The sequence below is a fragment of the Vipera ursinii genome, assembly GCF_947247035.1.
Source record: "Vipera ursinii genome assembly, chromosome: 15".
Lineage (NCBI taxonomy): Eukaryota > Metazoa > Chordata > Lepidosauria > Squamata > Viperidae > Vipera > Vipera ursinii.
Window position 1 is genome coordinate 4,977,210 of NC_139528.1, and position 14,752 is coordinate 4,991,961.

At 47.6% G+C, this 14,752-nt stretch overlaps 1 protein-coding gene across 3 annotated transcripts in view; it reads left to right on the forward strand.

Annotated features, from left to right (window-relative positions):
• FIBP (FGF1 intracellular binding protein) overlaps positions 1–14,752 on the forward strand; it is a 14,843-nt gene continuing 91 nt past the window's right edge. The window contains exons 1-11 of one of the 3 annotated variants that reach the window (XR_014493818.1): positions 1–47; positions 947–1,095; positions 1,877–2,075; positions 3,328–3,454; positions 4,073–4,173; positions 4,855–4,988; positions 6,526–6,634; positions 7,376–7,439; positions 8,382–8,505; positions 9,073–9,170; positions 9,683–9,772. Coding sequence is in view for 1 of the 3 variants with exons in the window: in XM_083374023.1 (XP_083230149.1) it covers positions 1,011–1,095; positions 1,877–2,075; positions 3,328–3,454; positions 4,073–4,173; positions 4,855–4,988; positions 6,526–6,634; positions 7,376–7,439; positions 8,419–8,505; positions 9,073–9,170; positions 9,683–9,752 (1,074 nt within the window). In the remaining 2 variants the exon portion in view is untranslated. Of the gene's footprint in view, positions 48–946; positions 1,096–1,876; positions 2,076–3,327; positions 3,455–4,072; positions 4,174–4,854; positions 4,989–6,525; positions 6,635–7,375; positions 7,440–8,381; positions 8,506–9,072; positions 9,171–9,682; positions 10,163–14,752 lie in introns of those variants that run through there. The other 2 variants (XM_083374023.1, XR_014493817.1) reach the window with 2 other exon arrangements.

A 14,752-nucleotide genomic window follows, 5' to 3' on the forward strand; every position in this document is an offset into this window, starting at 1 on the left:
CGAGGTCACGTGAAAGGCTCCATCTCAACAGCTGCAAATGGCCGCTGGTGGGTCTTTTTTTTTTTTGCAGCTGAAAGGGGGAGAAATGGATGGATATCGAGGGGGCCGTTTGGGGTTTGGCTGGCTGGGCTTTTTGTGCGGAGATGGGCCGCTGAACGGGCCGGGAAGAGGCGGGGAGGCTCTATCCAGCAAGGGTGTATGTGTGTGTGTGTGCCTCTGAGCATGTACAGAGTGCCACGCCTCTTCCCTTTCTCGGCGGAGCAGAACGGCTGGCCGAGGCTGCGAAGCGAGGAGGGGGAATAATACTAATACTAATAATACTAATAATACTAATACTAATAATAATAATAATAATAATAATAATAATAATAAAAGCACAAGAGGCGCATTCAAGAAAAGGCGGAAAAAATATAGGTGTGAATATGAACCAGATTTTTAACTCCTATAAAATTAACATTTTTTTTAAAAAAACCAAAAAACCCAGCACCTTTCCTAGAGTGCGTTCTTTCCTATGATTTCATCCCCCATTCTTCTCCTTTGGAGAAAATATATATTTTTTAAAAGGGTCTTTCCCCGTAAACATGCCATAATGGAGTGGGCTTTAACCATTCTCTTCTGTAAACGTTTTTAAATGAAAGTATTAATTTAACTGTTTCGTACCACATATATATGCTTGCTTTGGGATGTGCTGTTTAAACATCCCTTTTCCTAGCGCTTCCTGCGGAGAGTACTTTTAAAAAATTTTCATCTTTTCATTTAACATTTCGGGGCAGTTGGCCGCTGCATTCCTTCCCCCAAAGACTTTAAAAACACAAAAGTCATAACTGGGTTTGTAAAGGCCCCAAATGTCGGAAGACTTCTGGGTTGGAGCTTGCTGGCTACGAGAGCCTCAGAGGTGGAAAAGACCTTGTGGACTACAACCTTGACTTCTCTGCTTTCTTTGCAGGCTGTGGGGTGCAGCCTGATGCCGGCAAGGGATTCCATGCCAGAAGAAAGGGACTCCATTAACCATGACCAGCAATCTGGACATTTTTGTGGGGAACACCACCTTGATCGATGAGGAGGTCTATCAACTGTGGCTAGATGGATATTCTGGTAAGTCTTGATCCTTCACGTCTGTTGTCTTATGACATAGTGATTCTCAATCCTGGAAACTTGAAAATGGGTGGACTTCAACTCCCAGAATTCCTCAACTGCTGGAGAATTCTGGGAGTTGAGATCCACCCATCTTAAAGCATGCTGGCTGGGGATTTCTGGGGATTGGTCCACCCCTCTTAAAGCAAGCTGGCTGGGGAATTCTGGGAGTTGAAGTCCATCCATCTTTAAGCATGCTGGCTGGGGGATTCTGGGAGTTGAAGTCCATCCATCTTTAAGGATGCTGGCTGGGGATTTCTGGGGATTGGTCCACCCCTCTTAAAGCAAGCTGGATGGGGAATTCTGGGAGTTGAAGCCCATCCATCTTTAAGGATGCTGGCCAGGGGATTCTGGGAGTTGATGTCCACTCATCTTAAGGCAAGCTGGCTGGGGATTTCTGGGGATTGGTCCACCATCTTAAAGCAAGCTGGCTGGGGATTTCTGGGAGTTGAAGTCCATCCATCTTTAAGGATGGTGGCCAGGGAATTCTGGGAGTTGAAGTCCACCCATCTTTAAGCTGCCATGTTGGAGAAACTCTGGAGTAGATGATCTCTAAAGTCCCAGTCCTGGCAACCTGGGAGAACATTAACTGGATGCGTGCATGTGTGTAATTGTGGGTCTGTGCATGCTTTTTCTTGCCTTTGAGCCTTAAAGCCAGGCACAAATATTTGCAGTCCACCAATCTTCCCCTGCTCTGAAACTCACTTCTTGAGACAAACCTTTCCCTCTTGGCTGTCCCCAGTGGACGATGCCGTCTCTCTGCGCCTCCGCTCTGGCATCCTGGAGCAGACCGGCGCCACGGTTGACGTCCTCCAGAGTGACACCATGGACCATTACCGCACTTTCTACATGCTGGAGCGTCTCCTCCATTCACCCCCCAAGTTGCTGAACCAGCTGCTTTTCCAGATCCCGCCTTGCCGACAGACCATGCTGATTGAGAGGTGGGCCGGCCAACAGGACACTTGAGAAAAGGGCACCTGGGTTGGGTTTGTGCAACACATCCGCTGAGGACAGGGGTCTTCAAACGTGGCCCTTTGATGACTTGTGGACTTCAACTCCCAGAATTCCTCATGCCTGGCTGAGGGAGTTGAAGTCCACAAGTCATAAAAGGGCCCAGTGTGAAGACCCCTGACTTAGCAGGATTGTGGTAACTCAGTTGTTTTGGAAAAGTACTGTATGCGAATCCAGTCCAGGGACTCATTAGAGGTTTTCAAGAAAGGACTGGACAGCCATTTGTCTGGAATACAACCAGCTGCATTTGTTAAATCAAAACTCCAGGCTCTGTGTGACTTGTGAGGCAAACTCATTGTGGCTGATTCGAGAAACATTAGCTACAGGGTCTCCTACTTGAACAGGGGGTTGGACTAGAAGACCTCTAAGGTCGCTTACAACCTTACGATTCGATGTTCTGTGAAGTTCACAGGCAGGTTTTCTTGTTCTGGGGCCACAGGCACTTCTCTGAATTAATCTGACATTGGAATCTACTCTTATTACAGACTCCAGGCAATATACTACATACAGTGTCTCAGGTTTGACAAAAATCACTATTTACGCGATCATGTCGGGGATCTGAAGGATAAATTGCACAATGAATGCCTAAGGCAGGGGTAGGCAACCTCGGCTCTTTTATGACTCATGGACTTCAACTCCCTATGCTATGCTGACTCAGGAATTCTGGGAGTTGAAGTCCATGAGTCATAAAAGAGCCGAGGTTGCCTACCCCTGGCCTAAGGAACTCGATACGTTTAGCCTAATGATGAGAAGGACGAGGGGAGACAATGATAGCAGTCTTCCAATATTTGAGGTGCTGTCACAAAGAAAAGGGGGGGGGGTCCATCTCTTCTCCAAAGCACCGGAAGGCAAGACAGGAAACGACGGGTGGAAACTAACCAAGGAGAGAAGCAACCTGGAATTAAGGAGGAATTTCCTGACAGTGAGAACAATTAACCAGTGGAACGACTTGCCTCCAGAAGTTGTGGGCGCCCCATCACTGGATGGTTTCTAAGAAGAGATTGGACAACCATTTGTCTGAAATGGCAATAGGGTTTCCTGCCTGAGCAGGGGGCTGGACTAGAAGACCTCCATGGTCCCTCCCAGCCTTGGGATTCGACTTCTTTGTTTATTTGGAAGGAAGCAATTAGATCCATGATAGTGATGGCTCTTTGTTCCTGGTCTTATTCCTCTCATTCCCAGGTACTATGCCTTCAATGATGCCTTTGTCCGCGAGGTCCTGGGTAAAAAACTATCAAAAGGAACTAAAAAAGACCTGGATGATATCAGTGCCAAAACTGGGGTGACCCTTAAAAGTTGCCGCCGACAGGTAAGTTTGGACCCGAATGCACAGGACCAGGGTTGTTGTCGTGAGGAAAATGAGGAAGAAGTATTTGATATCTTCGCCACCTTGAGTTGAGGGACGCGGTGGCTCAGTGGGTTAGGACGCTGAGCTTGTCGATCGGAAGGTCGGCAGTTTGGCGGGTCGAATCCCGAGTGCCGCATAACAGAGTGAGCGCCTGTGACTCATCCCAGCTTCTGCCAACCTAGCAGTTCGAAAGCATGTAAAAATGCAAGTAGAAAAATAGGGACCACTACGGTGGGAAGGTAACAGCGTTCCGTGAGCCTTTGGCGTCTTGTCATGCCGGCCACATGACCACGGAGACGTCCTCGGACAAGCGCTGGCTCTTCGGCTTTGAAAAGGAGATGAGCACCGGCCCCTAGAGTTGGAAACGACTAGCACACATGTGCGGGGGAACCTTTACCTTTACCTTTACCTTGAGTTATTTCCAAAAATAATAAAGGCGGGATATAAGTGTAAAAATAAAATTGGTCAGACAAGCTGCAACCCCAGTCCTGATTTTTTTTATTTTTTTTTGCAACTGCAGACGAACACGGTTGGCCTCCCACGTTGATGTCTGTTGTTGTTGTTTTCCTTCTGCTTCAGTTTGACAATTTCAAGCGTGTTTTCAAGGCGGTGGAGGAACTGCGCGGATCTTTAGTTGAAAATATTCAGCAGCACTTCTTGCTTTCCGATCGCTTAGCCAGGTATGGAAATAAGCATGTGTGATGTTGGTGCTTTAGAGTTTTTACGACTCCTACCTTGGGCAGGGGGTGGGACTAGAAGATCTCCCAAGGTCCCTTCCAGCCCTATGATTCTATGAATCCCAGATTCTGGGCGCTCAATCCACCATAGAATTCAAGGAGAGATTTTGGACTCGTCTCTGTCTCTCTCGTTTCCTTCCTTCCTTCCTTCCTTCCTTCCTTCCTTCCTTCCTTCCTTCCTTCCTTCTTGAAGTCCATCAAGTCGTCAAGCTGCCAAGGTTGGAGACCCCTGCATTACGCATCTGCAGGCTCGGCTGTCTCTTATCTTGTGGCAAACAAACGCAAACAAAATAATAATAACAATATCAATCTAATCATCTCTCTGTCCTGTCGTTCAGTGGTCTTTTGCTATTACAGAATCCCACCGGATCTTTGTTGCACCGGGACTAAAAACAGAGATTTCTCGAGAAATAGGTAGAACGAGGCGATATTTTTTTCCCCCCTTCTAAACTGAAGTCAGAAGAGGGAGGCCCTTAAGTGTCTCTTAAGCAGAAACAGACTTTTTGACGCACAGTTAACCTGCAAAAGGCAGGTCCTTGATCCTTGCTGAGCCAACTGCCCTTAGTGGTTAAGCTGTCCTGGCTTAAACCCCCAAAACCTCTTTTTTCCCACCCCTCCCCACAGGGACTACGCGGCCATTGTCTTCTTCGCCAACAGTCGCTTTGAGACGGGGAAAAAGAAATTGCAGTACTTGAGCTTCGAGGATTTCGCCTACTGCGCCGAGCAGATGATCGAGAATTGGACTTTGGGGGCGATGGGTAAGATGGCAGATCCCTCAGGGGGTGGGGTGGGGGTCCTGGAGGAGACCAGGCCCTCTTCGAACGGGAATTCAGGGTCCCAACAAAGGGGACTCAATCTCTCTTTTTAATTTTAAGAGTGTGTTTCCGTAACCCGTGTCAGGTTTTTTTTTTACCAGACAGGAAATATGACCAGATAAACTAATTCCACTTTATTGCAAAGCTGCATTAACGGGATCTTGCATGTCTGAAAGCACCGTTCTTTCCTCCCTCCCCCTTTACAAGCAGAGGAACTAGCATTTGTTCAGCATTTGCCCCCCACCTGTAATGCAGCTGAAGGCTAAGCAGTCTCTTATCTGACCGTTCCTGGCCAGGGTCTCTGCGCTCCGTCTCCCAAGGTCTTCCCTACGTAACATTAGACATCCCTGCACACACTCTGAACTCTTCCCATAGATCTAGATCCCCTCCCCCCCCCATTTATAAACTGAAAAATTGGGGGGGTTGTCCCTCCTGACCCTCTTTCTTCATCCATTATGCAGCTGAGGGCAACGCAGTCTCTTATCTGACCGTTCCCTTGGCACCGTTCAGCTAGTTGCCACATGCCATTGCACCTGCCGCCAGACACTGTAATAAATTTAAACCCTTAATTCTATCATTTAAATCCCTTCTCCTGTGGCTTTTGCTCAGAGACGGTGCAAGCCTATATTTAAAGGGCATTTTCGTTCACCCTTTAATCATATCTTCTCCAGGCTAAGCCATTCTCCACTTGTAAAGTCTTGTTTCTGCTCTCCAGTCATTTTTCTCCTTGCCCTTTTAAGGGGAAAACAAGTTCCCAGCTGCCTAAATTCATCTGAAATGTGGCACCGATAAGAATGATCCCCCACCCTCCCCCAGAGATAAGGTTCTAGCCCTCATTTGGGTCAAATGCTTCGACAAATTAAAGCTGTGGTCTTCCAGAAGGAGGGATGAGTGGGGTTTTTTTTAGGGGACCAAGAGTCAGTCAAGGTAGAGAAATGTCAGCTTAGTGATTATGAGGCAGTTCGGTGGAGGGGTTAAGATGCTGGGTTGGAAACCAAGAGATTGTGAGTTCTAGTCCAGCCTTAGGCACGAAAGCCATCTGGGTGACTTTGGGCCAATCGTCAGGAGACGGTGAGTTCTAGTCCTGCCTTGGGCATGAAATCTGGCTGGGTGACTTTAGCTGCCCATCACCAGGAGACGGTGAGTTCTAGTCCCATCTTATACCTGAAAGCCAGCTGGGTGACGTTGGGCGAATCACTGGGAGACGGTGAGTTCTAGTCCCACCTTAGCCATGAAAGCTGGCTGGGTGACTTTGGGGCCAGTCACTTCCTCTCCACCCAGCCAGGGTTGCTGTTGTAAGGCAAAAGAGAGAGAGAGAGAATGAGAGAGAGAGAGAGAGAGAGAGAGAGAGAGAGAGAGAGAGAGAGAGAGAGAGAGAAGGAAGCAATAATTACAGACGTTGACCACCTTGGGTTGCTTGTAAAGGAACGAAGGCGGAAACGACACAAACAAAACGGCTCTCTCTTATTTGTCCTGGCAGATACGAACGTGGACGACATGGACGTCGACTTGGATAAAGAATTTTTACAGGGCCTGAAAGAGTTAAAGGTCCTGATTGCAGACAAAGATCTGCTAGATCTCCACAAGAGGTAGAGGAGGGGGGACTGCCTGGAGGGGGCTTTGCAGAACACTCAAAGCTTGGGTTAGCGCACTTTGCCCTTTGCCGATAAGGCAGCTGAATAATGCGCTAATGCGCTAGGAGCTGGCTGGAGATGATATTATTCGATACCATGTCTGAGATGGCATAGGGCCGTGCTGGCGAACCTGAGGCACGGGTGCCACCGGTGGCACGCAGAGCTCTCTCTGTGGGCACCCGCGCTGTCGCCCCAGTCCTAGGCCTTCAGCTGGGTTTTATAAAACCTTTTCGCTTTAGGCCTCCGCCACCATGTGCAAAAAAAAAAAAAAAAGGTTCAATCAATCAGTCAGTTTCAACTTCTTCCAGGGGGGAAAAAAGATCTCGCAAAGTTGGAATTGATGGATTGAACTTTTTAGCCCCACCCAGTCTCCCGTTACCACCACAGCCATGCCCACTGAATGGGCCACGCCCACCCAATTGGCCACACCCACCCAATGGGCCACACCCACCCCGGTACCCAACGATACATAAGTGGGTTTTGGGTTGCAGTTTGGGCACTTGGTCTCTAAAAGGTTCACCATCATTGGTATAGGGTCACCTGCTTGAGCGGGGGGCTGGACTAGAAGACCTCCAAGGCCCCTTCTAACTATGAGCATTCCAACATTTGAGTGTGTGTGTGTGTGGGGGGGGGGGGTGTTCTGTAAAATTTCCTGAATTTTTCCTACTTCTTTCCTTTTCATACTTAATCCACAAGCCTGGTGTGCACAGCGCTGCGGGGGAAGATCTCCGTCTTCAGTGAGATGGAAGCCAATTTTAAGGTGGGTCCAGCTGGAGCCCGAGTTTTAATCCTGACACCACCACCACCACCACCCCTTTGCTCCCACAATCTCCTTTTTATGTAATAGATTAAAAAAAATGGGACAGGATCCGAATTTTCTCCAAAATCTCTTGATACAAATCGGGAAGTCCTTGTGAGCTGTTATTTATCATTTGGCCACACGGGGGAGCCAGTGCACTTTGGGGGAAAAGCCCTCCCTCCTGCAGAGCCACAAAATGCGGGTTTTACAGATGTAGAAAAGATGAAAATAGCGGGTTTTTTGGTGCAATGTCTTGATCGCTTTAAGATAAGTGAACTTCAATTCCCAGAATTCCCTAGCAGCATGACTGGCTGGCTGGGGAGTACTAGGTGTTGAAGTTCACAGATCATTTAAATTGCTGTGGTTTGTGAACACTGTTCTAATGATTCCCTGACCTATTCTATTCTATTCTATTCTATTCTATTCTCTGTTTATTGTATTCTCTGCTTATTCTATTTCTATTCTGTTCTATTCTATTCTCCGCTTATTCTATTTTTATTCTGTTCTATTCTATTCTATTCTCTGTTTTTTCTATTCTCTGCTTATTCTATTCTATTTCTATTCTGTTCTATTCTAATTCTCTGTTTATTGTATTCTCTGCTTATTCTATTTCTATTCTGTTCTATTCTATTCTATTCTCCGCTTATTCTATTCTATTTTTATTCTGTTCTATTCTATTCTATTCTCTGCTTATTCTATTCCATTTCTATTCTATTCTTAATTCTATTCTATTCTATTCTATTCTATTCTATTCTATTCTATTCTATTCTATTCTATTCTCTGTTAATTCTATTTCTATTTCTATAATATTCTTATTTCTGTTCTGTTCTATTCTACCCCATCCCATCCCATCTTATCTCATCTTATTTTTTCATTTTATTATTATTAATCAAATTTCTATAGCTGCCCATCCATCTCACCAAAAGTGACTCTCTTCCAGAATCTCAGTCGGGCTTTGATCAACATTGCCTCGAAGCTAACCCACAGCAAAGACGTCCGAGATTTTTTTGTTGACCTAGTGGAAAAGGTAACGTTGAGCCCCTTCCAGCTCTGGGTTTTGAGCTGCCCAACATTTATAGTTTTAGAACTAGATATCAACTCCCAGAATCCCCCAGCCAGCCGTGCTTTAAGAGGGGTGGACTTCAACTCCCAGAATTCCCCAGCCAGGACACTTTAAGAGGGGTGGACTTCAACTCCCAGAATTCCCCAGCCAGCCCTGTTGGCTGGGGAATTCTGGGAATTGTTCTCGTGTTAAAAGTCGCCAAAATTGAGAAACACTATCTTGGAGTGCCACGGGACTTCAGAAAGTGCCCTGGAATTGGAAAAACATTCACGCAAGGCCCCTCTGGGCCCCGCACTGAATCCATTCGTTTTTTATTCGAGGTGCTTCTGATTTTGTGGAATTTGGGGACCTTTCTCCGACTTTCCTCCTGGTGAGACGGCAGCCTCTGCCCCTCTTCCAAAACTCCCCGGGGCTCCCAGCCCGAATCGCTCCTTTCCAAAGCTCGTAAATTATCACTTTTCCTACCAAGAAGCCTTGCCCAATTTTTATTCTTTTCTCTCCCCCCCCCCCCCGCTTTTTTTTTTTTGGAAGTTTGTGGAGCCGTTTCGATCCGACAAATGGAGCTCAAACGACGTGCAGCTTTTCCTGACCCAGTACACGGCCAGCGCACACTCGTTGGAAGTGTTCAGGTTTGCAACACGCCTTACACACACACACACACACACACACACACACACCTTGGTTTGTTTTGCAGGGCAGGTAGTCCTCCACGTACGACCTCGGTTGAGCCCCAAATTTATCTGGCTATAAGTGAGACATTTGTTTTTAAGTTTTGAGTCATGGCCCAATTTGCAAGCCGCCTCGCCCGGAGCTGCTGAGTGAATCACTGCAGTTGTTAAATTAGTCACACATGGTCATTAAGCGAATCTGGCTTACCCCCTCGACTTGGCCTGTCGGAAGGTCGCAAAAGGGGATCACGTGACAACCCCCTCCCCCCCGGGACGCTGCGACCGTCATAAATGTGAGTCAGTGGCGCAGTGTCTGAATTTTGATCATGTGATCAACGGTCGTCAGTGTGAAAAACGGTCATAAGTCCTTTTTTCCCCCAGTGCCGTCGTAACTCTGAAACGTCACTGGTTGTAAGTCAAAGAGTATCTGTATTTGTTTTCATTTTCCAATCTCTGACTTTCTCCTCTTGCAGGCATCAAGTGCTTTGGGAACGCTATATGGGTACCCTCAGGGCCTGCCTGCTCAAGATATACCACGACTGAACCCCACTATCTTAATTTCTTTTCTTTTAAAAAAAAGAATAGATGTTAATATTCCCTCTAGGGAGAGACCTGGTGCCATTCCTCTGTGATTGCTCTCCTCGCACCCATAACCCAAAAATTCATCCTCCCCCTTTTCTCTCTCTCTCTCTCTCTCTCTTTTTTTTTTTTTTGGACAATGAGGACTAGTCAATTGTTTTGAGTTTTTTGCTCGGATGAAATAAAGAATCCGTTTTGAACCAAGCAGGCGCGTGTGGCTTGATTTGCCTGGCTGGTTGAAGTAGGGGCACTGAGTCTTAAGGACAGAAGGCTGTGCCTGGTGGGGGATAATGGGGATTGTTGTCCAGTTGATCTGGCAATGGAATGGGGGAGGGGTTTTCAGATGTCAGAATTAAAATTGGGGACTGGCTGTCTTTGGGGGGAGTTTTTCTAGGGGGGAAAAAATCTGCTGGATGGCCAGTTGGTTGAATTAGAGCAGAGTTAAGGGGAGAAGGTCAGGCCTGGTAGGGGATTATGGGAGTTGTCATCCAATGCATCTGGAAAGGGAAGAGGAGCCTCAAAGTGTCAGAATTAAAATTGAGTTTATCGCTCTTTAATGGTGCTAGTTTGGTTCTTGATGGTGTGTGTGTGGGACTTTGATTTTCCATAAATGATAGACTAGATGACCTCCAGGGTCCCTTCCAATTTTATTATTATTATTATAGAGGCAGGATCAGACTTGGAATCAGAAATTTGGGAATAGAGATTCAGACCGAAGCTGGATGGCCCCCAGCTTATCCCAGCATGGAAGAATGGGGAAAAATGTGTGTTGGCCATTATCAAAACGGGCAGTCCTCAATTTACAACCAATTCACTTAGCGACCGTTCGTAGTTACCACGCTGGGGAAAAAAAGTGACTTATGACTGGTTCTCGCACTTACGACCATTGCAGCCTCCCGGGGTGACGTGATCGCCATTTGCGGCCTTCCCGGCCGGCTTCCGACAAGCCCAAGTCAATTTCACTTGTGCCACTTGTCTGAAATGGCATCGAGTCTCCTGCTTGAGCAGGGGGTTGGACTAGATGACCTCCAAGGTCCCTTCCAGCTCTGTTATTCTGTGCGGTTTGGGGTGGGCTCCGTGCCTAAGGAAGAGAAGGCTTTAGGGTTGATACAATAGCAGTCGAGGGGCTCTCACAAAGAAGAGGGGGGATCAGAAACAACGGATGGAAACTAATCAAGGGGAGAAGCAACCTGGAACTAAGGAGAAATTTCCTGACTGTGAGAAAATCAAATCAGTGGAACAGTTTGCCTCCGGAAGTTGTGGCTGCTCCAATCACTGGAGGTTTTCAAGAAGAGACTGGACAGCCATTTGTCTGAACTGGTATAGGGTTTCTTGCCTGAGCAGGGGGTTGGACTAGATGACCGCCGAGGTCCCTCCCAGCTCTGCTCTTCTGTGATTCTGCCAAACGGTTTGAAATCCAACAACATCCAAGTTCTCCCAATGCCACCCTGCAAGGTTGGTGGTGGTGGTGGGGGGGGGTGTCTGCCCCTCCCTGAGGAGTGGAGCAAGTGAGGTGGGGGTGGGGTACAGCAAGTTTGGGGGGGGGAAACGAAGGCTGGTTTGGAGAGGCAGAGCTGGCTTAATGGATGCAAACAGCTGGCTGGTCCCGAAAGGGTGTTTATTGCAAGCTAAAGTGAAAACAGATGTTGGCTGCGAGCCTTTGACAACATCTGCTTGTCTCGGGGCCAAGAATTCGGGGTGGGGGGTTGAGTGTGTGTGTGTGTGTGTGTGTGTGTGTGTGTGTGTGGTGGGGAAACCAGCCAGCAGCGCTCTTCCCAGAGCACACCCGCCCCGTCACTTCTCTCTCGCTCTCCGCGCCCCGGCCAGAATTGGGGGTGTTCGCCGGGAGACGGAGAGAAAGGGGTGCCAGAGGCCGTGCCAAGGGCTTGTCAAAGGGTGAGTGATGGGAGGTGTCTTTCTGGGGTGGGTCTGGGGGCTGGGAAAAGGGGGCTGAGAGGGGAACAGAGGAACAGGCCAGGCCTGTGAGAAGGCGCAGGAGTTGAGAGGAGGAAGGGAGGAAAGTCGTGCGTAAGCGGCAGAAAAAAAGGGGTGCCTTTTTTTGTAAGCAACGCCACACTGCTCCGAAGGGGCGTCGCTCCATCCAAGCCCCGAAGGACCCCCCAAAATAAAATCTAGAGGTGCCCTTGCTCAATTAATTCCGCTTCTGGTTTTTTTTTGCAACCGGGCACCAGAGAGAGCGAAGAAATTTATTTCCGCCGCCTTAATTTTCTGCCCAGTCCCTCTTACCCATGTTGACATCATCTTGGTTTGTTCTGCTGCCCGAACGCTCCAGCTGAGTTTTTTTTGGGGGGTGGTGGTGGAAACAGAGAACTAGCCTGGTTTTCCCCAGAGGCTCTCTTTAATTTGGGGGGGAGGGGGGTGCAGGGGGCATTTATATATAGGGCACTGAGGACGAGATAGTCCTTGCGGGTGGCCGGTAACCCCCCCCAAAAAGAGCCTCTAAAAGCAGCCAGCAAACTCGAATGTGGTGTTCTTTGCAAGCCAATGTTTATGGGGACCCAGATTGTTGGGGGGCAATTAAGCTGTCTTTGTAATAATGCCGCTTGGGGTGTGTGTGAAAGCCCTAATAAGCAGGCATATACATAGAATGAAGGCTACTGCTAAGCTTGTAAGCCGCCCTGAGTTTTCGGAGAAGGGTGGGATATAAATGGAATTAAAATAAAATAAAATAAAATTAGTGCAGGTTCGAGTCCCACCAGGCTCAAGGTTGACTCAGCCTTCCATCCTTCCCAGGTAGGTAAAATGAGGACCCAGATTGTTGGGGGCAATTAAGCTGACTTTGTAATAATGCCGCTTGGGGTGTGTGTGAAAGCCCTAATAAGCAGGCATACACATAGAATGAAGGCTATTGCTAAGCTTGTAAGCCGCCCTGAGTCTTCAGAGAAGGGCGGGATATAAATGGAATAAAAATAAAAATAAAAAATAAATAAAAATAAATCTGGAACTGATGTGCGGTCTGCATCTGCTGCCGACCGCCTTTACCTTCTCTCCGGCATGTTGGTTCCGAAACCTAGATAACTTGACGGCTCCCTTGAAGTTCGTTCTGTACCTGAAATGAATAGTGTCTCCGTGTCAGTTTGGGTTTCTGTCCCAGGCAAAACCGGAAAACTTTTATTCTTAGTTCACTTGATCCGTGAGAACAATTCACCGGTGGAACAACCTGCCTCTAGAAGCGGTGAATGCTCCAACCCTGGAAGTTTTTAAGAACAGCCTTGTTTTTTTTCTGAAATGGGATAGGGCAGGGGTGGGAAACCTGGACTCTTTTAGGACTCGCGGACTTCAGCTCCCAGAATTCCTCAGCCAGCCACACTGAGGGGAAAGGGAGAGGTTTCCAAGCTGAGCCAGGCTGGGAGTTGAAGTCCACAAGTCATGAAGGAGCCATAGTTTCCCCCATGCTGGCTCAAGAATTCTGGGAGTTGAAGTCCACAAGTCATGAAGGGGCCATAGTTCCCCCATGCTGGCTCAGGAATTCTGGGAGTTGAAGTCCACGAGTCATGAGGGGGACATAGTTCCCTCATGCTGGCTCAGGAATTCTGGGAGTTGAAGTCCACGAGTCATGAGGGGGACATAGTTCCCTCATGCTGGCTCAGGAATTCTGGGAGTTGAAGCCCACCGGTCATGAAGGGGCCATAGTTCCCTCATGCTGGCTCAGGAATTCTGGGAGTTGAAGTCCACGAGTCATACAAGAGCCCAGGTTGCCTACCCCTGGTCTAGAATCTCCTGCCTGAGCAGGGGGTTGGACTAGATGACCCCCAAGGTCCCTTCCAACTTTACTATTGTTCTCTTAGAGGACCCTTTCCAGATTGTTGGAGCTTCAGATCATACATAAACAAGACACAGACGCACACAGAAACCGAGAGAGAGACTTCTTCACTTGCAACCATTTGTTTAGTGACTGTCCGAAGTTTACGACGGCATTGAAAAAAAGTGACTTGTGACCATTTTTTACAACTTCGACTGTTGCGGCATCCCCAGGGTCAGATGATCAAAATTCAGGCCCTTGGCAAATGACTCATATTTGTGAGGGTTGTAAGCACGAGGACCCGTCTTCCTGTGCTGTTGCCACTTTGAATGGCCGCTAAACGGATGGTTATAAGTCGCATTACCAGCCACTTTGAGGTAGGGAGGATTTGGTGTCCGGGTTAAAAAGGAAATAAACACCGGATAAACTCAGTGGCCGGGTGTGTTTTATTTATATTGTCTACCTTTGACAAAAGGCTGTATTTAGTGTTCCTTGGAGACAGTAGCTCTCTTGTGTAAATATACAACCCGCCTTGATCCGTCTGGGGAAGGGTCACCAATTCCTGCCTCCGATTCCTGCAGGAACTGAATTTGCTTTCAAACCGCTGATTTTAAAACGAAATAAATCCCAGCATTTGGAGCTTACGACCGTGCTACCTTCTTCGGTAGGACAAATTGGGTATATTTTATTCCTTTCTTTAACTTTTGCACGCTGTTAAACACACACACACACACACACACACACACACTAAAATTCAGAGTGAGTTTGGGATCGGATAAGATTCGCTCAGCCTGGTGTATTCAACCTGCTACAGCTAGTGACTCGATTTACAACGGTTTATCTAGTGACCGTTCGAAGGTACCACGGCGCTGGAAAAAAAAGCAGCTTTTTTTTTCATGCTTACAACGGTTGGGGCATCCCTGGGGTCACGCAATCAGAATTCGGACGCTTGGCAACTGGTTCACGTTTGCGACGGTGGCAGCGTCCCGGGATCCCCTTTTGCAACCTGCAGTGATTCACTTAACAACGGTGGCGAAGAAGGTCCTAAAAATGGGGCAAAATTCAGTTAACGTCTGTTGGGCTCAATTGTGCGTGGCTGAAAACAGCAGAGCTAGCAAAGGAACACAAGCTGCAAACACGTTGAATTTTTAAATGATTTTTTTTTAAAAAAATAATAGTAATAATTGCTCATTCTTCCTCT